This window comes from Piliocolobus tephrosceles, chromosome 12 (assembly GCF_002776525.5).
Source record: "Piliocolobus tephrosceles isolate RC106 chromosome 12, ASM277652v3, whole genome shotgun sequence".
Lineage (NCBI taxonomy): Eukaryota > Metazoa > Chordata > Mammalia > Primates > Cercopithecidae > Piliocolobus > Piliocolobus tephrosceles.
The window spans coordinates 95,668,542-95,691,896 of NC_045445.1; the positions used below are offsets into that span (position 1 = coordinate 95,668,542).

At 37.8% G+C, this 23,355-nt stretch overlaps 1 protein-coding gene across 12 annotated transcripts in view; it reads left to right on the forward strand.

Annotated features, from left to right (window-relative positions):
* Positions 1 to 23,355, forward strand: part of HUWE1 (HECT, UBA and WWE domain containing E3 ubiquitin protein ligase 1) — a 152,398-nt gene that overhangs the window by 29,424 nt on the left and 99,619 nt on the right. For all 12 annotated transcript variants that reach the window (XM_023202498.3, XM_023202503.3, XM_023202502.1 and 9 more), the window contains 5 exons: positions 2,284 to 2,352; positions 8,093 to 8,191; positions 8,833 to 9,039; positions 10,944 to 11,096; positions 22,514 to 22,576. In XM_023202498.3, coding sequence (XP_023058266.1) covers positions 2,308 to 2,352; positions 8,093 to 8,191; positions 8,833 to 9,039; positions 10,944 to 11,096; positions 22,514 to 22,576 — 567 coding nt within the window. In that variant the 5' untranslated portion in view covers positions 2,284 to 2,307. The remainder of the gene's footprint in view (positions 1 to 2,283; positions 2,353 to 8,092; positions 8,192 to 8,832; positions 9,040 to 10,943; positions 11,097 to 22,513; positions 22,577 to 23,355) is intronic.

The following is a 23,355-nucleotide window of genomic DNA, read 5'->3' on the forward strand; positions in this document are numbered from 1 at the left end:
TATTAGCTCTGGGAGGGTTGCTCTTTTTTTTTTTTTTTTTTTTTTTTAAGAAGGCAGACTCTCACTCTGTTGCCAGGCTGGAGTGCAAGGGTGCAATCTCGTCTCACTGCAAGCTCCGCCTCCCAGGTTCAAGCAATTCTTCTGCCTCAGCCTCCTAAGTAGCTGGGATTACAGGCACGTGCTACCATGCCAGGCTACTTTTTTTGTATTTTTAGTAGAAACGGGGTTTCACCATGTTAGCAAGGATGGTCTCCATCTTCTGACCTCATGATCCGCCCGCCTCAGCTTCCCAAAGTGCTGGGATTACAGGCATGAGCCACCTCGCCTGGCCTTTTTTTTTTTTTTTTTTTAAGATGGAGTCTCGCTTTGTTGCCCAGGCTGGAGTGCAGTGAACCACTGCGCCCATCCTCTGGGAGGCTTTTAAAATAGATTTCTTGGGTTTTCTATGTGGATGATCCTTTGACATCTGCAAAGAGGGGCCATTTTTATTTTTTCCTTTCTGATCTGTGTGCCTGTTACTTATTTTTCTTACTATATTACATTGGCTAGAACTTTCAGCAGTATGTTGAATAAAAGTCATGATAATGGACTTCTTTGCCTTGTTCCTAATCTTAGAGGGAAAGCATCAGTAATTTGAGTTGCATGGTATTGAGGCTGGTTGCTACGTCTTGCAGCAGGGGCAGTTTAATAACCTCCCTGCCAATGACTGAAGCCACAATAGTGTGACAGCCACTTGCGTAAGATGTTTGTGAGAAAAGGGGAGAAAAAAAGCCTTGAGAGTAAGCGTACAAATAGCTCAGCTTATAGTTTTCACCACATGGACAGGATTGTTGCCAGAATCCTGTTGGCTTCATTTGAGATATTTTGAGGTTGTTGGCACCAGGCATTTTGTTCATTTTGTATTGATACTGAGATAACTTTTTAAAAAGTAATCTGGAATTACATACCCTAAGTATCAACCATAGAAAACATGTTTTCTTCTTAAGGAATGGTCTCTACAGAAATGTTTTAGAACGTATTCTGAATTTTTTACAAACTCTTCCTTGAATGCCTGCTGATTGAGTGGATGCAGGTCATACAGGCAAATACACGCTGTTTCCGTAGTACTGAGTATATTGGACTAAATCTAGGCAAAAAGCTGCCTGAAATTTATACTGTAATTGGTCAGCTTTATATTATGGCAGCCTTCTTGGGGGAGGGACATTGATTTCTAGTGACTGCTACTGAGTTAAATACATTGTTAATAGCAGAATCTTTTGTGTGTAAAGAGCCTGCAACCCACTTCTACCTCTGCATATGTCTTAGTTGCTAACAGGAGAAACTTATTTCTTGTGCTTTGGAGGACTTGTCTGCCATCAAAGATCTAGGGATCTGATCAGGCTGTTGTCTGCTTTAGAGCCTTCCAAATTACATGGCTTAATAAAATGATTGTTTTCTGTGCTCGGAATATTTCTGTTGGGATTCTTCATTTTTTAATTGAAAAATAAAAGTATTGTTTTGCCTTTGCTCTTATGATACAACTAATACATTTTTATTGGTAGGAACAGTAAAAGGTGCTTAGGTAAAACAGTCATACATAATCCTTTCGGTTAACAATGAATTAATATTCTGATGCCTAGCCCTTCTGAGCTGTTTTCAGTAGACATAAGTTTATACCGTATGTTCCGTTTGGTAACCTTTTTATTTCATCATGAACATCTTTGTGTATTATATAGTTGTCTGTAATATTTTTAACAGTTGTGCGCGCTATTCCATTTTAAACAAATATATTTTGGACATTTGGTCTTTTTTTAACCTTGTGATGGAACAGTAGGTCTTCAATCTTTTACTATTACACATGGTCATGCAATATGGATTCTTGTGGTTAAATATTTGTGTACATCTTTATGACTTTCTTTGGATTAATTCCTAGAAATGGAAGCTATCAGGAAACTGCAGGGCTATGGTGAGTTTTTCCATCCTGAGATGTGTTGCAAACATTGTACACTCTTATTTTCAATTAAGAGTTGGAGATGCTTGTAAAAGAAAAAAAAATTTTTTCATTTTGGCTTGACTCGGTTTCAGTCTTGTATAACATGGGGATGTGGGCCAGTTTGATCTGGAGAGATTCTTTACCTCTCTCTACTCAATAGTCGTGCCTCTGAGATGGTATAGCATCATAACTCCAGTGTTTTTACTTTAAGCATTTTGCATTGCTCTTCATTCTGTATTGTCTATGTCCAAGCTTGTAGAGCTCAAGATTGTAGCTTTAAGTTCTCACTTCTTTGGGGATTTTCTTTTCAGATCGTAAAGCTGAAAGTTGAAATCATGAAAGTAGACAGGACTAAACTGAAGAAGACACCTACCGAGGCTGTAAGTATCCAAAAGTTTGCTTTGCTTATTTTTTCTTCATTAAAAAATAAAAAATATTTGTGAACAGTTCATCCATCCTCTTCAAATCTCATCACCCATACAAAAGGCAATAAAACAACAGCTTGTCTAGAAACAGTAAGATTTTCTTTTGAACTTCCCTGGGTTAAAAAAAGTGGATAGCCAAGAGACCAGTGGAAAGTGAACACTGATCAGTTAGTTCTTTGTAGCTGTGTGTGCCTGAAGTCAGCTCTCAGGCTGCTGTGCAATTCCTTCCTATGCAGAAAGGAAGTGTGGTGTAATGGAAAGAGCAGATGTGGATTCAGATTTTTAATGTACTTCTGGGATCTTGCAATTTTGTTTTTTAGAAAATGAAAGTGGTAACATCTTTCTTACTAGTTTTTTTTGTTAAGGCTAGTGTTTTAGCTGTCTTTATTAGTGATTCTTAATCACACAATTCAGCTTAACTTGTGTATTGGGTGGTCATATCAATTAACCCTTTGTCGACAGTAGAAATCCCGGCTTCAATCTAGTAATATTCCACCAGCTAGCTTGAACTGCTTTCTGAGGTTAGGGAAGTGGTATTGCATTGTGATAGTCCTGTTGACCCTGTGTGCTTAGTTCAAAGAGCACAAGCTTTGGAATTAGACCTGGGTTTGAATCTTACTAGACTTTTGTGGCTGAAAGGTTATTAACTTGCCTAGTTTCCACAGCTACAAAAAATTTTTTCCTTCTTGATGTGAGGCAATTGCTTAGCATAGTATCTGGCACGTAAGTTAGTTCATATTGTAAATACAAGCCACTTGGTTTTCAAAGAATGTAAAAGTACCTGGCAAGTATCACCAAAAGAGAACAATAACATTTTGCTGTATTTTTTCCAGTTTTTTTTTTTTTTTTTTTTTTTTTTTTGAGGCAGGGTTTTGCTCTGTCATGCAGGCTGGAGTGCAGTGGCGAGATCACAGCTCACTGCAGCCTTGACCTCCCAGCTCAAGCAGTGCTCCCACCTCAGCTTCCTGAGTAGCTGGAACTATAGGTGCATGCCACCATGCCTGGCTAATTTTTTATTTTTTGTAGAGACAGGATCTTCCCTTGTTGCCCAGGCTTCTTCCAGTCTTTTAAAAAATTATTACATGTGCACACACAATTATCCTGCCGTTTTCATTTAGCATTGTACTAATGAGTATGAGGAGCACTTTCTTCACATGCCTTTGTCAGTATTACAGATTGTCTTTTAAATTTTTGTTAATTTCATAGGTGGGGAAGAAAGTATTTCACTGTTCTATATCAGTTATCTTCTTGTGCTGTTCATTTTGTATCCGACATTGGAATATCAGTGTTTCTCTTACTGAATGCCATATATATTGAACGTACTCATTTTCATATCTGTTGGAAATATCTTCATTTGCTTTTGATTTTGTTTTTGATGTGTTTTGGCATCTAGAAGTTTTGACAACTGTACTTGAATGTCTTTTACTGAAGGACAAAAAGAAAACTTACTTAAGAAACTGTAATTTAAACATTTAAAGTGGAACCAGTGTAAGAATCTACTGCTACGAGAATAGAAGACCTAGAAAAATGATCCTAGTGTATATAAGAACTAGATATGTGATAATAGAGGGATTATAAATTGGAAAGAAGGGACAGTATTAGGAAACCGTGCTAGACTAATTATTTATCTTGTGGAGCATGGGTTACTATTATATTGTGATAAATTTTAGATAAACCAAAAGTCAAATGTTTTTAAAAGAAATAAGCTGTAGGAGAAGTAGAACATGAAGGTGAATGTTTCCTTTGTCTTAAGTGGGCATGGTCTTTCCAAGCATTAAAACAAAGGAAAAAACCATAATGGAAATGTTAAGTACTGTATCCAAAATTTAAAAGACATGACAGTAGCCATCCTAACAGGTGTGAAGTAATATCTCATTGTGGTTTTGATTTGCATTCCCTTGATGATTTCCTTGATATGGAGCACCTTTTTATATACTTTTAAACTATTTGTATGTAAATAGACATCTGGATAAGTATCTATTCAAGTCCCTGGCCCTTTTTAGAATTTGCGTTATTTGGGGTTTTTTGCTATTGAGTTGCAGGAGTTCCTTATATATTTTGGAAATTAATCCCTCGAAGACATTAGGCAAAGTGAAGTAAGTCAGCCGCAGAGGGGCAAATAGTGCGTGAATCCTCTTATATGAGGCATCTAAAATAGTCAAAGATATAAAAGTAGGCAGTAGAATGTTAGTTACCAGGAAATGGTGGGGCGAGAGAAGGGGGAGTTGCTGCTCAGTGGATATAAAATCATACAAGGTAAGTAAGTTCCAGAGATCTGCTGTAGAACAACATAGTGCCTATAGTTAACAGGTATTGAGTATAGTCTGCCCTCCATGTGTGTGGGTTCCACATTTGCAGACTGAACCAACTGGATAGTAAATATTTGGGGGAAAAAAACAATAAAAAAGAATAATACAAAAGTAAAAATAGAAACTTTAAAGCAATGCAGTGTAACAACTATTTACATTTAATTGAATTCAGTATTGTAATACTAGAGATGGTTTAAAGTATATAGGAGGATGTGTATAGGTTATATACAAGTAGTGTGCCATTTTATACAAAGGATGAGCATCATAGATTTTGGTATTCATGGGGGTCCTAGAACCAATCCCCAGCGAATACAGAGGGACTACTCAAAAATTTGTTATGAGGGTAGATCTCATATAAGTATTCTTACCACACACACGATCATGCATACACATAAGGACACAAGGAATCTTGGAGGTGATGGATATGTTTATTACCTGGATTGTGATGGCAGCATGAGTGTATACATACATCCAAACTCACCCAGTTGTATACATGAATTACGTGCAGTTTTTTGTATACCATTTACACCTTAATAAGCTCGGGCGGGGCGGGGGAGGGGGAAGACACATGACAAGCTAGGGAAAATATTTGTAACCCAGTGTAGTTAATGTTTTCAGTATCTAAATCAGGAGAAGTGAATATCCCAATGACAAAATGGGCATAGGGCATTTAAGAAAAGAACAAACCCAGTAAATGTTCAGCAAGATTCAACTCTGTGGGTAATTGGAGAAATGCAAATTAAAAGAAAGTTTTTAACCTAGTGGATTGTAAGGGGTTGCTCTTGGAGTCTTATACTGATTTCTGGCTCTTATTTCCTAGTTACTAGCAAGTTACTTAGCATAAACTCCCAGAAGTAGAATTTTTGTGTCACTGGTTATGGACATTTTTAAGACTTGAGTTGTCTATTTTCCTTGAGCAGCATACAAAATTGCCCCCATTTCCCATACTGTGGTCAATGCTAGGTACTGTTTTTACGAAAGGCTTTTATTGATCACTTTGTGTATCAGCAGCTGTGCAAAGGATTTTTTCCCCAGATTTGGTATCTATTGAAATAAATCACTGTAAACCCTGGCAGTTGGTATTCAGCTGTCGAACTGGCAAATGCTTTCTTGTATCTTAACATTGTGCTTGCTGCTTTCTCCTGCAAAATGCAAGGAATCTTGATAGTCTTATAAAACAGAGACCATCATACTGGTACATTAAGTTGATGCCATTATGCTAACTGGATCTTGTGAACAGAAAACACAAGCACACCTTAGATGCCTCAGACATATTTGTGCCAGAGAGTCAGAAACAAACCTTGTGGAAGCTTGAGGACCTTTCACATTAGGAAAGTTTCTAGTGGCCACAGGGTCTGGGAAATATTGGGATATCCCTTCTAAAGTGAGAGGGAAGTTGCTGCACCTTGTACCACACACTGTAAAGAAAGAGGAACAATGTGTGATGTGTTTGGATTTTGGAGCCAACATATTGGTTGGTCACATTTGGGCATACTATTTTGACCTATTTACTGCATAACCTCTAACACATTTAGTGGGGTACCACTAAAGTGTCAGTAAGGTTTGGATCTAGAAAAGACTCTGCAAAAGGTCCAGGCTATGATACAAGTTGCCCTATCACTTGGACATTATGACCTAGTAGACCCAGGTGACTGACTTAGGTGTCAGCTAAAGATGCCATGTTTTGGCAAGCCCCAATAGAATTACAAGTAAGACCCCTAGACTTTTGGCTGTGCTGTCCTCTGCCACCAGCTATTCTACATTCACAAAAGCAGCTTCAGGCTTGCTACTGGGCCTTGATAAAGACTGAATGCCTGGTTATAAGACATACTGAGTTATTATAGGATCCAAATGTTCATCATGACCTGGGTGTTATCTCACCTACACATCATAAAATTGGATTTGTATAGCTGCATTCCATTAGAAATAGAAGTAACACATTTGATGCTGGACCCAAGTAGGTCCAGCAGGCACAAGTGAACTGCATAAGCAGGTGGTTCAAATTTCCATGTTATCTATTTCTGCTGCTTCACTGCCTCTCCCTCAACTTACACATCTTAGAAGAGAGGAGGAAAAAGTGCAGGCCTGGTTTTGGAAGGATTTTGTGCCAAGGATTTTACATACATTTAATTACCATGAATATTTGAGGTAGATCTTAATAATGCTTAGAGGGAGAAAAGGTTTGGACTTAGCTTAAATAAACACCTGTTAGGTCCCGTGTTTTTTCAGATGCCGAAAATACATTTCTCCCAGTTTGAATCTCATGACAGCATTGCTGGATATATAGATACGTGTTAGTTTATTTTGCAGAAGAGGATGCTGAGATTCAAAGAGGTAGCTTACCAACTACCTGATTCCAAGACTCATACTCTTTTTAATAGTATGCTGTCTCTGAATATTTAAGCTCCTGTTACGGGAGATAAGTATTTTATGTATGTGGCAGACATTTGAGTTTCATATTTGTGAGGTAGCTATTACGTCTGTTTTTCTGATAAGAGAGCTGTGGCTTAGAGGTTAGACTTGCTCATGATCAAATAGCTTAGTAAACATGAAGCTAAAAAATGAATCCAGACTTGTTTGGTACCAGACCTCTGGTCCATTCCCAGGATGCTGTACTGCCCTTATGGAGTTAAAGAACAGGTGTAATAATCACTTCTCCCAGCTGCCATTCATTAACGGAAGTCTTCTCTCTCCCAGCCCCATCCCTTTCCCTCCTTGCAGTTTCAGAAACTTGACTGTAAATACTTAATCCACTCATTGTTACCTGACAAATAGGCCCATTCGTCAGTAGAAGAGAGCAGAAATGTATGGAAATGGGAACCCCAAGAAAGAATGGAGTCCTAGTTTTACAAAGTTCAGAAACTCTTTACCACCTTACAAGTGAAGGGTTTTATGTTACAGAAAAATATAGCTAATGCTAATCTTCACCTTTAATTGTGAATTCACTAGGACTTTGCAGTCTCTGATTCAATATAACCTACCAGGCATTCTGATTAACTTTCAGACCATGGTATAGATTCCTTAATTTTTTTTTTAGATGTTTAACTTTTTATTATTACTGTTTTTGTTGTCTGTAACTTTCCAAATACTTTGTCTGCACTTTTCCAAATAGTTTGTCTGCATCTACCTTTATCCAAGGTGTTTTTTTTGTTTTTTTTTTTGTTTTTTGTTTTTGAAGGCCAGGTGGATTGTTGGGGAATAAAAACGTTTTCTCATGAGGTTTCCATTTTAATCCCAAGAGATTGTCTGGCACGTCTTGTTTTCTTAAGTAGTAAATCCTAGCAAAAGGAAAATTACTGTGTGAGCTTAAGGGTTCGTTTTCCGATTCTCCTTGTTTGCAACTCACTTATTCCAAAACATCTTTGTGAATACTTTTTTTTTCTCAGCCTGCAGACTGCAGAGCCTTAATAGACAAACTCAAAGTTTGTAATGATGAGCAACTTCTCTTGGAACTGCAGCAGATCAAAACATGGAACATTGGAAAGGTATGTGAAGCCATGCTCCCAAAAGACAGGACTCAGTATACTAATACATCATTTTGTATGCTCTGATATGGAATAAGAAACCATAGTGGGATAGCCTCATTCAGCAATTACTTAATAAGCATCTAGCATGTGCCGCATGCCTAACATAGCTTTAAACCAGTGGCAAGGAAAATTTTGCTGGCTGAGGATGAGGAATTGATTTCACAGGTGATGCTTAAGAATCTCAATCACAGAATTCCTGTAGTTTGACAATATAAGTTTGAGATAATTTCTGGATTTTTAGTTCAGAAGAACTTTTATTAGATAACTCTGAAAAATGAATTTTTCTGATAAAATGGATTCTGGCAAGGATGGTTCTCTTGTCTTCGTAGGTCTTAGAATATAACCAGAGTTCTCCATCTAAAGACCTAGCTCTAGTGGTTTTATGGTGTCTAGTGGTGTTAGCACATATATCTAGATGGGTATGAAATGAACTCCAGCCTTTTTAGCTCAGAGTATGATCTTTCTCATATGGGCAAGGGTGGGACATGAGCTTGTCTAGGTGTCATGCTCAGCAATCTCTTGTAACAAAGCTCAGTTAGAAAGCACCCATGTGGCGCTTCTACCTTATTCTTACATCTTCTTTTTCCTCCCCTCTCCAGTGCGAGTTGTATCACTGGGTGGACCTGTTGGACCGCTTCGATGGAATACTGGCAGATGCTGGACAGACAGTGGAGAATATGTCATGGATGCTCGTATGTGATAGGCCAGAAAGAGAGCAACTGAAAATGCTTCTCTTGGCTGTGTTGAACTTCACAGCCTTGCTCATTGAGTACAGCTTTTCCCGGCATCTGTACAGTTCCATAGAGGTAGGGGAGGTTAAAGCCTGTGTACTCTGTTCTTAAACTAGAATTGTGTACATCCAGAAATAAGGAAATTGCCATTTCTCTCTATTGCTTCTTTCCTTTTCATTATGGAGCTCTGGGTTTTTCATTGTCAAAGATAATAGTAGAATGTTTCTTGGATATAGATATTATCCTTCATAGAGTTGATGGGAAGATTCTGTACTATCACATTTGTTTTACCTTTTCAAGATTCAAGAAATGAGTGAGAAATGTTATATATATATTAAAGTATTTAAGGAAATTTACGTGAATTGATTTTTGCCCTAGGTTGTTAGAGCAGCCCCACATTACTTTTAAATTGCTAGAAATAGTTTGATTTTTTCATCACATTAATGTGCTTCTCTAAGTTTTAGTGTGCTGCTTTAAAGTCTCTCTGTATTCTGCCACACCCATCCCAAGATACATATTCATAGCATCCTTTATGTCCTTGAAGAGTAAGGTGGATGCAGCAGTCAGTGAGCTTTTCAGTTGGTTAAATATCACTGTAATAAGAAATTATTTTCTTTTTATAGAAGCCCAACTTGAGACTTTCTGTCATCATTAGTTAGGTGCCCTGTTAATTTTAGGTGTGTTTTCCTGCGTCTTCAGTAGAGAAACAGAATCAGAACAAACAACTTAAAATGGCTTAGGAAAAGAAGTGGGATAACTGAACTAAAGGCCTAATATACAGAGCTTTAAGTGGGAGGTAAATAGGCAGTCTGTTGAAGATGAAATAGATATGCTGCCCATGGAATTCCATGGCCTTCGGTATAATTGGCAACTGGAAATGCCTTGGTTCATTTCTAGCTATATTACATATTGATTTTAATTCTGACCAAGTGCTTCAATATATTGGTGAGTTTTAACTGTATTTAAAAGCCAAAGTAAGGCCAGGTGCAGTGGCTCATGTCTGTAATCCTAACACTTTGGGAGGCTGAGGCAGGAGGATCACTTGAGCCCAGGGTTTCAAGACCAGCCTGGGCAACATAGTGAGACTCCATCGCTACAAAAAATACAAGAGCTAGCTGGGCGTGGTGGTGCATGCCTGTAGTCCCAGCTACTCGGGAGACTTAGGTGAGAGGATCGCTTGAACCCAGGAGGTCAAGGCTGCAGGGAGCTATGATCATGCCTTTGCATTCCATCCTGGGCAACAGGGTCTCTCTGTTGCAACAGAGAGACCCTGTCTCCAAACAACAACAACAACAAAAACAAAAGTAGTCACTCAGGTTCCTTATGAGCATATACTGTACTGTAACAGTTATATGTTACATAATTGCCACGAACTGTTGTGGATATCTTTAGCTTCTTTATGAAGGACCCTGTTTTAATTAATTTCACCTTTATGTTTGTCATAAAGGATACAGAAGAGAACATAAAATATCTTTCTTTCACAATACTTTTAGTCCAGTTAGAGACTTTATGTTCTTCTTGAGTCCCACATGTGTATTATATCACATTTGCCTCTTTTGTCTCTTTTCCTTCCTGTGGGAAAACCTGTGCAGTTTTGAACTACTGTTTACATTTTTTTACTTTTATTGCATTTTATAACTAACTGCCAGATTTTAAGCTCCTTGGGGGATAAGGTTGCATGTTGTAGATTATCAAATACATACATATACACACACACACACACACACACACACACACACTGTCTCAGTCTGTTGCCCAGGCTGGAGTGCTGTGGCGCGATCTCAGCTCACTACAAGCTCTGCCTCCTGGTTCATGCCATTCTCCTGCCCCAGCCTCCCGAGTACAAATACTTATATATTTTTTGTATTACGTTACTAAACTTTTTGATAGCTTTGTAAATGTTGACAGGTACATTTTGTTTTGTTTTCAAGGCCAGTTGTGCCTGATACCTTGAGCTTTGCCCTTTTTTGTCCCTTTAGCATTTGACAACTTTATTGGCTTCCTCTGATATGCAAGTGGTGCTGGCAGTCCTTAATCTCCTATATGTATTTAGCAAAAGATCAAACTACATCACTCGTCTGGGATCTGACAAGAGGACCCCGCTGCTAACTCGGCTACAACATTTGGCAGAGGTGAGTCTTGGGTGAAGAGTGGATGGGTGCAAAAATTGGAGCATATGGTTCCTTTCAACAGGTGTTTCTCAGAGTGTTAAAATGTATTAGAATCCCTAAGTTAACTTCACTGGCCTAATTGAGTTAGAACTATTGGTGCCCTCTTTTAAAACCTAAGTATTCTCAGTTATTAAGTAATTTTGAAGGAATTCTTTAATCTCTGCTCACCAAACAAAATCTCTCTGTTCAAAAGTGGCAATTTCTCTTCTGAAAGGAAAGTTCAAAATTATATTCAATTCTGTGTGAGAAGGAAGTATAATGCAATAATACGATCTAGATTTGAGTCCTGGCCCTGCGTACTAGCTCTCATACTGGTTTCCTCTTCTGGGAATTTAACATATCTACTTCAGAGTTGATTTAGAATAAAATGAATTATGGGGTACTCAGTGCTGTGATCAGTAAGTAGTAGTGATTGTAATTGAAGCCAAAAGCTCTCATATAAAAGTTCAGCTCTACCAAACTATTGTCCTGTGTTCTCGGAGACAATTTCTTAATATATACTTAGGTTTGAGAGGTAACCCACTGTTGGAAAGCTTTCTTAGAAGAAAAGTGTTACAGCTGGCTTTTTTAAAGCGTATTTAATGATTACCTCAAAGTAATTCAAGTTTTCAGGCTAATTTAGGTGCCATGATTACTTATAAATTAGTTTTGTATAATTATAAATATAACATGTATTTTGAAAATTCTAGGAAAATATAGACAAAATGTCAATCACCTATAATTCGTCCCTATGAGACTTCCCTTAAAGTTGGAGCATTTTTTTCTTGCATTTGGAAATACGTGTATACAAGCATGCAACCTGTTTTCTTAAGATACTGTAAACATTTCCTCCTCCTATTAAAAACCACAAGGAGGTTTAACATTGGATTCCCAAGTCACAGTTAAAAGGAAAAAGGAACTATTACTCAATAGATGCTTCCAAAGCACTTGATACAATTTATCACATTAACAAAAGCTTCATATAAACTTTAAGAAACTAGAGTTACCTACCAGAAGTCATAATGGGGGAGCTGAGGCATTTCCATTGAATTCATAAGTCACACAAAAATATCAGACATTAACTTCTGTCATTTACATTTGTAGTACAGATGCTAACCAACAGAAAAGAAAGAAGTGAAGAATACATATTAAAAGAGAAAATTTGGGCTGGGCATGATGGCTTCATGCCTGTTATTACTGGCACTTGGGGAGGCTGAGGCAGGCAAATCGCTTGAGCCCAGGAGTTTGAGACCAGCCTGGGCAACATGGCGAAATCCCATCTCTGCAAAAAGTACAAAAATCCGCCAGGTGTGCTGGCACACACCTGTGGTCCCAGTTACTTGGGAGGCTGAGGTAAGAGGATCACTTGAGCCTGGGAGGTGAAGCCTGCAATGAGCCAAGATCATGCTACTGCATTCTAGCCTGGGCGACAGAGTGAGACCGAGACTCTGTCTCTAAAAAAGAAAAGAGAATATTTGTTAGTATTTGCATGTAGGTGATGAGTCTCTTTGTTTCTTGGGGAGATAATATTATTACAACTAGTAAAAGCACAATGAGATAGCCAAGTAAGAGATCAATATACAGAAACAGATAGCTCCTCCGTGTATTAATAGTAACCAATTAGAAAATGATTAGTGAGGCCGGGTGTGGTGGCTCACGCCTGTAATCCAAGCACTTTGTGAGGCCGAGGCAGGAGAGCGAATCACCTGAGGTCAGGAGTTTGAGACCAGCCCGGCCAACATGGTGAAACCCCGTCTCTACTAAAAAAATAGAAAAATTAGCTGGGCGTGGTGTTGGGCACTTGTAATCCTAGCTACTCAGGAGGGTGAGGCAGGAGAATCGCTTGAACCCGGGAGGCAGAAGTTGCAGTGAGCCTAGATCATGCCACTGCATTCCAGGCTGTGTGACAAGAGTGAGACTCTATCTCAAAAAAAAAAGAAAATGATTGGTGAAAAGACCCCATTCACAGTATGAGCAAAGATTCTGTCTGTAAAATAAGTCATATTGGCTAAAACTGTAAATTTAAGAGGAGTTAATGTAGGAGGTTGTGTAGTAATAACAGTGGTGGGGAAAGAATTCTTAAAATCCCCATGGCATAAACCTAAAATTAAAATTTTGAATATTATATTTAAAAATATACTTCCCGACAGAAAACACATAACTCCAGGCTACTCCTTAGGCCCTTACACTGGAATATAAATCAACACACTGCTTCCTTCATCAAGAAAAATGTCAGTTGTACTAACTAGTATAGTTACCAATGTAGTTAAATAACATTCTGGTACAACCTCATTTTGTCCTGGACCAATAACACTTGCAAACAATTGGTGTAATGGCAAGCAGCTGGTCTGCAGGCAAAATTAGGCAGCACTTCGTACAACAGAAGTTAACAGACCCATGGTAGATTGAAAATGCTTAACAATGTTTTAAAACTGGAAAGGGACTGCTAATGTAGAATATTCAAGGAACTCTTTCAGATCAACAAGGGTGAGCAAAGGATATGGATAGGCAGTTTATAGAATGGGAAATTCATGTGAGTAGATGCCCAGACTCAGTAATTAGAGAAATAAAAATAAAATAAGATACAGCTTTGTAAGCATTCGATTTGCAGAAATTTCTTAGAAAACTATATACTGGTAAGTGCTGGCAGGTATGTGAAGCTATGGGAACCCTCATGCATTATTGATAGGAGTGTAGACTAGTTCTCCTGGGTGTATATTTCAAAGATGAGATCACATCATTTCCATAAACGTGATCTCTGTCCGAATATTGCATCATCATTTGTGGTAGTGAGGAGTTGGAAGCAACCTTGGTATCCATCATCAGTAGGTATTCAAATAAGTAAAATGTGGCACATGCACACTATGGAGTATGTAGCACTTAGAAACAGTGGCCCAAATAATATAGCAACATCGATGGCTTCTAAACATAGTGGTTCGTGCATAAAAAAGTAAAAGCAACAATTTTCATTGCACAGTACCATTTCTGAAACTTAAAAAGATGTACACAATGCAACATATAGTTTCAAGAAAGAAAAATTAACAGACATCAAAAGTTATACCTTTGATAGAAGGGAATCTGGGCAATAATGGGACAGATACATGAACAAATACAGTATCCGAGGTTTTGATTTCCATGGTTTCAGTTACTTGCAGTACAGTACAATAAGATATTGAGAGAGAAGCCACATTCACATAACTTGTATTATAGTATATATTAAACTTTATCATCAGTATGTATATATAGGAAAAAAATATGTGTGTGTGTGGGTGTATTATATAGGGTTTGCCACTACTTGTAGTTTCGGGCATCCCCTAGGGGTCTTGGAATGTATCCCTATGGATAAGGGAACACTAAACCTTTACTTACAGATTTAAAGGATGGTCTAAATAGAGACCAGTAACATTTTTTAAGTGGGAAGACTTAATATGGTAGAAGCCCTTTAATGAAATTAGGACCAATGATTGGTAGTTTAATTATTTTAAAAATCTTGTTAAAGCAGGAAATGTTTAAAAAGTGATTTATACATATGATTTTTTAAAAACAAAATAATTCCCTTTCCCATCTTATGTGGGGCCAAAGACTTAGTAAGAAGCAGTCTGTTTTCTGACATAAACTACAACTATAATCTGTGATTACTTTATGGAGTTGCACTGATGTGAAGAAAAGGAACCTGCATACGGGATTCTAAATTTTTTAGAGTTTACCCCTGAATCTTTTCATAATTTGACACTTTTTATTTTAGCATCTTGTCTTTTAGATGAATATTTTGCAAAATATTCAACTTAGTTTTTGTGAAATAATTCCCTTTCTCATTTAAATCAGTCAGTCAAATTGAGTGGAAGTCTGTTAATAGCATCAACTGAGACACAAAGAAATGTCTGAGAAAACACTGATAATCAGGGTGAGTTGCTGTATCAGATAATATCATAAAGCTATAGTGATTTTATTATAAAGCCAAGTTTTTATCATAAGGCTTTTTATCATTAAGCCAGTTTTGTAATTGGCACAGGAATAGACAATACATCTGCAGAATGAAAGAGTATGCCTTATGTTGCTTATATCAGAACAGTGGAACAGTAGGCTGAGGGAAAAATGGGTTTAGAACTTTTCTTCACACTTGACATAAATCCTAGAAACATTTAGAGGTAAATACAGGTGACTTTTAAGATCTTTGGTAAAGAAGAGTTTGCTAAGAAAGTTAACAGACCTAGAAGTCATTAAAAATACAGCTTTGATCATGTTAATTTGGTTATTTGTATAGGGCCACAGTAGCATCTGAATTCACATCTTACCACTCTACTTTTAGGCTGATAGAAACACACTAATATTTCATACTTTAATTAAATGTTCTGACAATTTAAGTAGAAGTTAAAATGTAAACTGTTTTTGGTATAAATGGCTCACATATGTAAAGTATGAGGGGTTTGTTTCTTTGTGTTTTTTTTTTTTAGGTAATTCAGATCCAGTTGTTTTCTTCCTTTGGATGATGTTACCACAGAAAGGACTGCTTAAATGATTGCTTTTTTGTCCCTTTGCGTTTTTGACACTTCTTACCTTTGACAGGCTTGCTACTTTTTGCTCTGAATTGATCTAAAGAGATTGTAGATTGAAGGTTAATTTCTAGTCCTGGACAATTTGTAATCTTGACAGGTGCCTTACATTGCAGCCTTTGGTAATAGATTTGTGTGTTTGGTGCTTTGCAATAAAAGATTTTTACAGGTTTTTGAGGTTTAGAGATAATTAGGTATTTAGTAATGGTACCTCCAATACTAATACCCCTCATTAAAATTTAAAAATTTCATATTTCTCTAAATTGTAAAATTTCTCTAAAAACTTGACTTGTCCATGTGGACTTCTTTTATTTATGTATTTATTTTTTTGAGACAGTCTCACTCCATTACCCAGACTGGAGTGCAGTGGCACAATATCAGCTCACTGCATCCTCAGCCTCCTGGGCTTAATTTGTCCTCCCACATCAGCCTCCTGAGTAGCTGAGACTACAGGCATGCACCACCATGCCCGGCTAATTTTTTATATTTTTTGTAGAGATGGGGTTTCACCGTGTTGCTCACGCCGGTCTCCAACACCTGAGCTCAGGTGATCCTCTCACCTTGGCCTCCCAAAGTGCTGGGATTACAGGCGTGAGCCACTGTGCCTGGCCTTGTGGGCTTCTTTAACAATGCTCATAGAAGTCTTGGTTCATGTCTCTTCAGTCTTTTCAGGCAACTTCCTTTGCAACAAACACATTCACTTGCATGTGTTTAAGAACCTGGATTTGGACGTGAAACCTACTTTTGCCAACAAATCACATTAACCTGTTTCTGTGTCTGTGAATTGGGGGTTACAATATCTACCTCATAGTTCTTTTAGGATCAGAGTAAAGGAAGTCATAAATAAAACCTTATAGGGTTAATGCCATCATGTTGGAAGTACTTAATAAACAGGAGCTGTCATTTATAGATGAATGTCAACCAGAGAAACTACATGCCATTCTTTTGTATTTGCTTTCTTTTTTTTTTTTTTTTTTTTTTTGAGACGGAGTCTCGATCTGTCGCCCAGGCTGGAGTGCAGTGGCGCGCTCTCGGCTCACTGCAGGCTCCGCCTCCCGGGTTCACACCATTCTCCTGCCTCAGCCTCCCAAGTAGCTGGGACTACAGGCGCCCGCCATCTCGCCCGGCTAATTTTTGTATTTTTTAGTAGAGACGGGGTTTCACCGTGTTAGCCAGGATGGTCTCGATCTCCTGACCTCGTGATCCACCCGTCTCGGCCTCCCAAAGTGCTGGGATTACAGGCTTGAGCCACCGCGCCCGGCCTGTATTTGCTTTCTTTTAAAATGTTACACACACATTATTTTATAAGTGCATGCATATTGTCACATGATTATTTTCAGAACAGCCTTTTCCTTCTTGGTTTACCTCCCCGTAACCTCAAGCGTTTTCTCTATATATTATCTTCATATTATATTGACCTGTTGAGGGTGTTTTTGTCCTTTAGTTACAAATGCAGGATACCTTGCATCCTTGTTTTCTTATTTCGGACCTTGTTAAAAAATCACTTTAAAGTCACCTGTATAGCTATAGGGTTCTTTTGATGGCTGCATAGTAGTCCACGCTTTGGATGTACCATATTTTACTCAACTTCCCTATTGATGCATGCTCATATTTGTTATGAATGATGCAATAAGCAACCTTATATATATTAAGCAATCTTATATATGCAATTAGTTACTGATACATTTAATATAAGGGATGATATGGAGATCATATGATAGAGTCCCAGAAATCTCAATGTGTATTTTTTGGCACTTCACTGATCAGTAGTGATTTTGAGCATCTTTATGCTTGGCCATTAGGATTTGTTCTTGTGAAAGGTTTTATTTATATCTTTTGTCCATTTTTCCATTTGGTTACTTTTTCCTGCTCTAAAAAACCATATTGGAGATATTAGTCCTTTGTCATCTTAAAAGTATTTTTTCCCCTAAATCTTCATGTATATTGTCTTCGTTTATTGTATTTTTGTATATGGTGTTTTCAAAAATGGTTCAGTCAGTGCATTTATATAAAAGATTGAATATCATGTTTTGGTCTTTATGAAAAGTGACTTTGGATGTGGTGTCTTTCCTCATAGTAGTCTTTTAATGACTAAGTCGACCCAGTGATGTGGGCTAATTGTGAATGTGAACAGTGATTAGTTAACTACAGATTTAGGGAAAATTCTCCAGAAAGGCTTGTTGAACCAGTTGAAAGCCAGTTGGCTGGCTTTCGTGAAGGTATGGTATACTCTAGGTCTAGTAAACTTCAGCATGCATCAGAATCAGTTTATTAAAAAATATGTTAGTCTTCCTCACCTCCATCCCACCTAACTCCTGAGTTTCTGATTCATTAGGCCTGCAGTGGGCCTCAGAATTTGCATTGCTAAAAAGTTCCCAGGTAATACTGATACTAACCTGCTGGTCCAGGGAGAACCACTGGCCTAGTCTATTCTGTTGAGTAAAGTTACAAACTTTTACCAAGTTCTTATAATTCCATCTTAGAAAGCGTCAAGCCTTTTTCCTGATGTCTGAATATTTAGCAAATCCTGTCTAGTGTGAGGTAGTGTTGTATATGCCCCTGTGGCATAATGAATATAGTTATTTATGGGATATCTACTTAAGTGCTAGGATGTTACAGTAACACTACCAGGTAGGTGAATACCATGAGGCTCAGAAGTTACTTATGTTATTTTTGGACAAAGTCCCTGGGCTCCTTGCTCCTGCTAAAATGTGAAGAATAATATCTGCTCTTCCTGTCTTAGGCATTTGGGGATTCTATGAGCACGGTCATGTTCGTTTTTTTAAATAAAAACAAGCTTACTTAGTACTTGAGAAAGCAAGATAAATAGATAAGAATAATAAGGACAAAGAACTAGTGTTACTCTGAATAGTACTGACTAATAAGTACCCTAGAATCTTAACATTTAATATTGATTTTGTTGGAAGCAAAACAAACTTGTCTTCCTGATAAAAATATGTGCTTGGTGTTTTAACTTTGGAAATGTGTACAACAAAATTTATCATAATTGTGTATCTACTCATTTTGGTATATTTTCTTTTTTGTTGAGACGGAGTCTCGCTCTGTCGCCCAAGCTGGAGTGCAGTGGCCGGATCTCAGCTCACTGCAAGCTCCGCCTCCCGGGTTCACACCATTCTCCTGCCTCAGCCTCCCGAGTAGCTGGGACTACAGGCGCCCACCACCTCGCCCGGCTAGTTTTTTTTTTTTGGTTTTTTTTTTTTTTTTTTTTTTTTTTTTTTTTTTTTTTTTTTTTTGTATTTTTTAGTAGAGACGGGGTTTCACTGTGTTAGCCAGGATGGTCTCGATCTCCTGACCTTGTGATCCACCCGCCTCGGCCTCCCAAAGTGCTGGGATTACAGGCTTGAGCCACCGCGCCCGGCCGATTTTTGGTATATTTTCTTAGTCTTTATCTTATGAATATTTCTTTACAAGAAACATTTCTTTATATTTCATATAATGGTACTAGCTCATAAATGTAACAACACCACAGACTTTCATGAGTCACGTTTGAGTTGGCAGAGTATTTTAAGGATCTCAGCTTACCAAAACTGTCTAATTAAAGGTGCTTGTTTTTTATCAGGTTGCAAAAGTTGGCAAGAAAGATTTTGTGGTGACACTAATAAAAGTAGTCTGAAACAATTAGTTGGAATAACAGAAGAAACAAAAGGAATATAATAGTGTGGATACACAGCCTTTCAAGCTTATTCTGCCTTGCAAATTCAGACTTTCGGTTTGACTTAACTGTCTGTTCTGTGTAGCATCAAGCCTTTATACCCTCATCCTTACTTTATGGTTTTCAGCAAGTTGCATGTGTCTTAGTCTTCACCAGCTGTCCTGGGAAGAGCCAAGAAAATATTGAAAATGTAATGAAGTACTTATTAGGTATTAAACCATTTTATAAAGCTGTAGTAATTTAAATAGTGTGGTAATTAAGGGTGGAATTGACCAATCAATAGGTTCCAGAAGCAGATCCAATGTGTAGGAATCGAATTTATGGTTAAGATGGCATTTCAGATTAGCAGAAAAAGAATGGATTATTCAAATAAGATGGTGTTGTAAAAACTGGCTCACTCTTTGGGAGGCAATTAAGCTAGATTCTACCTCATCACAGTAAAATTAAGAAAAAGCTAAAATGTTAAAAACATGAAGTTATACAAGCATTAAAAGAAAGTATAACTGCATGGTTGTATGCTGCTTGACGTGGCAAGGTATTTTCAGGAATGAGACTAATGCCATGAAAGAAGAAATTGATTCCATTACAGTATGATTTTTACCTTCTGTATGTGAATATTTTAGGTACTGTCAATTGTGCCATCTATGGTTATCTCGATTTACTTCACATTTTTCTTCTTAGGTAATTTCCAGTTTTTTTCTGTGGTAAATTATGCTACAGTGAATATCTTTAATACATGAATATTTGGCCATATTTAGCACCAGGTGTTTGTTACCTTTTTTTGGGTCTCACTCTGTTGCCCAGGCTGGAGTGCAGTGGTGCAGTCTTGGCTCACTGCAACCTCTGCTTCCCGGGTTCAAGCCATCCTCCCACCTCAGCCTCCCTAGTAGCTGGGACTACAGGCGTAGACCACATGCCTGGCTAATTTTGTATTTTTAGTAGAGACGGGGTTTCACTGTGTTGGGCAGGCTGGTGTCGAACTCCTGACCTCAGTTGATCCGCCCGCCTCAGGCGTGAGCCTGTTAACATCTTAATGAATGTCGAACCTTGTACTTTACAGATTCTTGTCTCATTACCTTAAACTTGCCTAGTTGTTTTAAACTTCTGATTATTTTTTAGAGTTCTGATAGACTTGAATTCTGACGGTAAGTTTATTCACTGTTTTTGTGAAGGCGTGGGCTTATGGAGTTCCCCATTCTGCCATTTTCACTGACATCATTCCTAGTAGAACATTCTGTTTTTAAACAGCTGGGAGTGGGGGATATACATATCTGTGTCCAGGCAGACTTTCTCACTTAGGTTTTCATTAGAGAAGTAAGCCCTAATGCCCTAAGGTATCCATTATTAATGTAGCAAAATGACTTCTCTCTTGTGTGTCTAAGGTGGTGCTAGTTATGTACTATTCTTTGGAGAATAAAAGATTACTCACCATATTCTGTGTTTCATACATGATACCTGGGTTGAGAAACGCTGCCAGTAGGTCAAGTGTAGTTTGAGAAAGCTTATTTCTCATGGGATAGTCAGATGATGTTTTATTTATTTATTTATTTATTTATTTATTTATTTATTTATTTATTTACAGGTTTAGAAATTGCATTCTATAGTACGTACCTTTGTGAATGGCACCTTCGGTGATTTATATTGTTTTTGAGACTTTGGCAAGTAGTGATATAATAGCATTTAACAAAGAGGACACAACTTAGATGTAGAGAGAGAACCATGTTAGTTCATGGTGGCAACCCAGATCTGAGGTGATTGGGACCCACACTAGACGGGAATAAAATGAAGACAGAATATAAGTAGCATTTTGTGCTTCAATCATGCCAGACTTAAAAACATGATAATGCTTGGCTGGAAAAGGTGGCTCACAGCTGTAATCCCAGCAGTTTGGGAGGCCAAGGCAGGAGGATCACTTGAGGCCAGGAGGTTGAGACCAACCTGGGCAACATAGCAAGACCCCTACAAACATTTTTAAAATGTAGCCTGGTGTGGTGGTAGCATATGCCTATAGTCCTAGCCATGTGACAGGCTAAGGCAGAGGATCCTTTGAGCCCAGGAATTTGAGGCTGTGGTGAGTTGTGATTGTGCCACTGCACTCCTCTCCAGCCTAGGCAACAGAGGGAGACTTGTCTATCTCTCTCTCACACTCTCTTCATATATAGCTACATATATGTAATTTTTATTTTTATATATTTATATAAAATTTACATATTTATAATTTTAAAAATTATACAAAATATATCTTTATATGAAATATGTTTTATATTTGTAATATAAACATCTCTTTTCAGTTTGACATGATAAATTAATTTGTTTCAGATGATACCTCATTTCTTTCACTTTGTCAATTGTTTGCCTGAACTATATGCCTTGCCCCATGAGGCAGGGAGATATATATGTTTTACATATATAAATACATATTTTATGTAATGTATGTAAAATGGTTATATATATAATTTAAAAATAAAAATACGATAATGCTCTTAATGTTAAAATGATATTTTAAAGGCTGTTGAAGATGCAGGCTAGGTAGTGAGACTATATGACAGTAGTTTTGTAGTTAGAAGCCAGTTGAGCCATTCCCCCATTATCTCAGGGGCTTGTTGATGAGTTTTTAGATTTGAGTGGCAAAGTACAGTAGTAATAAATAAGGCAGAATTTTCTGCCTTGTAACTCAGCTAATGTCAAAAAGAGAGGAACTGGAAAGCGTGAATCCTCCCTAGTGCGGAAGGTGAGTAGGCAGAGCCTCAGGCAAGGCCTGATGGAACATGACCGACCTGTCAGCATACGTGACTACAGGGGTGTGGAATACAATGACTGGCAGTTGCTGCTTGAGTTCTTCCTAGGAGCATCCTCACTGAACAGTGAAATTGATCTCATTGAAGAAATCACCTTTAGACAGACCATCTTGCCTTGAGTCTTAAGTTCTTATTTCTGTTCTTTTTTCCTCTTGTTTGACTTTCACATTGGATGTCTTCTCAACATTATGTTCCAAGCAGCCATACACTCTTAAATATAGATATATGTGTATATATATATGTATATATATGTGTGTGTGTGTATATACGTAGAGAGAAAGAGAGCTAAGGTCTCACTCTGTTGTCTAGGCTGGAGTGCAATGGCGCAAAGTCACCATAAGCACTGTCTTAACACTATCTTTTTCCTTTTTCAAGAGCTGGGGTGGAAAGGAGAATGGCTTTGGACTTGCAGAATGTTGCAGAGACTTGCATATGATGGTAAGTAACTCTTTGGGATATGGGTGTCTTTTGACAGAGCTGTTTTCCTCTCTATGAACCTTACTTTACAACGAATTGTGGTATATGAAGTGGCTCCTTCACATCAAGACCTTTGAGGAACCTAAGATCAGTTCAGACATAGCTGAGCCACATCTATAGGAAGCAGTCTAGCAGTGCTTGGGCTCTTGATGTGCTGGCGGTAGATAAAAAATCTGAGAAATGGAGTGTGTGTTCATACCCAGTTCTTGAGTAGGTAGCTGTATTTGTTGAATTGATTTTAATGTGATTTTTTTAAATCCCAGAAAGTATGTTTGCTTGCATTCTCACACTGTATCAGAACTCTGGACAGTGTGGTGTGATTTAGGAATGGCTGCTTGGAGAGCAATTCTACCATTAGGTTTATTGAGAACTTGTAATGTTTTATGTGCTTTCCTTTTTTATCTCTCTGCCTTTCACTCATGCTTAAGTTATTAGCTCAGGCCATCCTCCTTTCTGGTTTGATATGTTGCTGTGGAGCTACAAAACACAATTTGGTTTTCAATAATTATTTTGCATCTGGAAGCAACTGTATTTTCCACGTGGAATTTGTCTTGTCAGTTTGTCATGTTTAGCACAAATGGCTGCAGTGAAATTTAGGCTATTTATCTTAGCAAGCCTTTTCCTAAAAAGAATGGCTCTTTTCTGGTCTCAGAAAACCACAGATTAGATCAAGTTACTTTCCCACGTTAGCTGGCATACTTTTCTTTAGTGATTATTTTATGAAGAGATATCGGGTAATA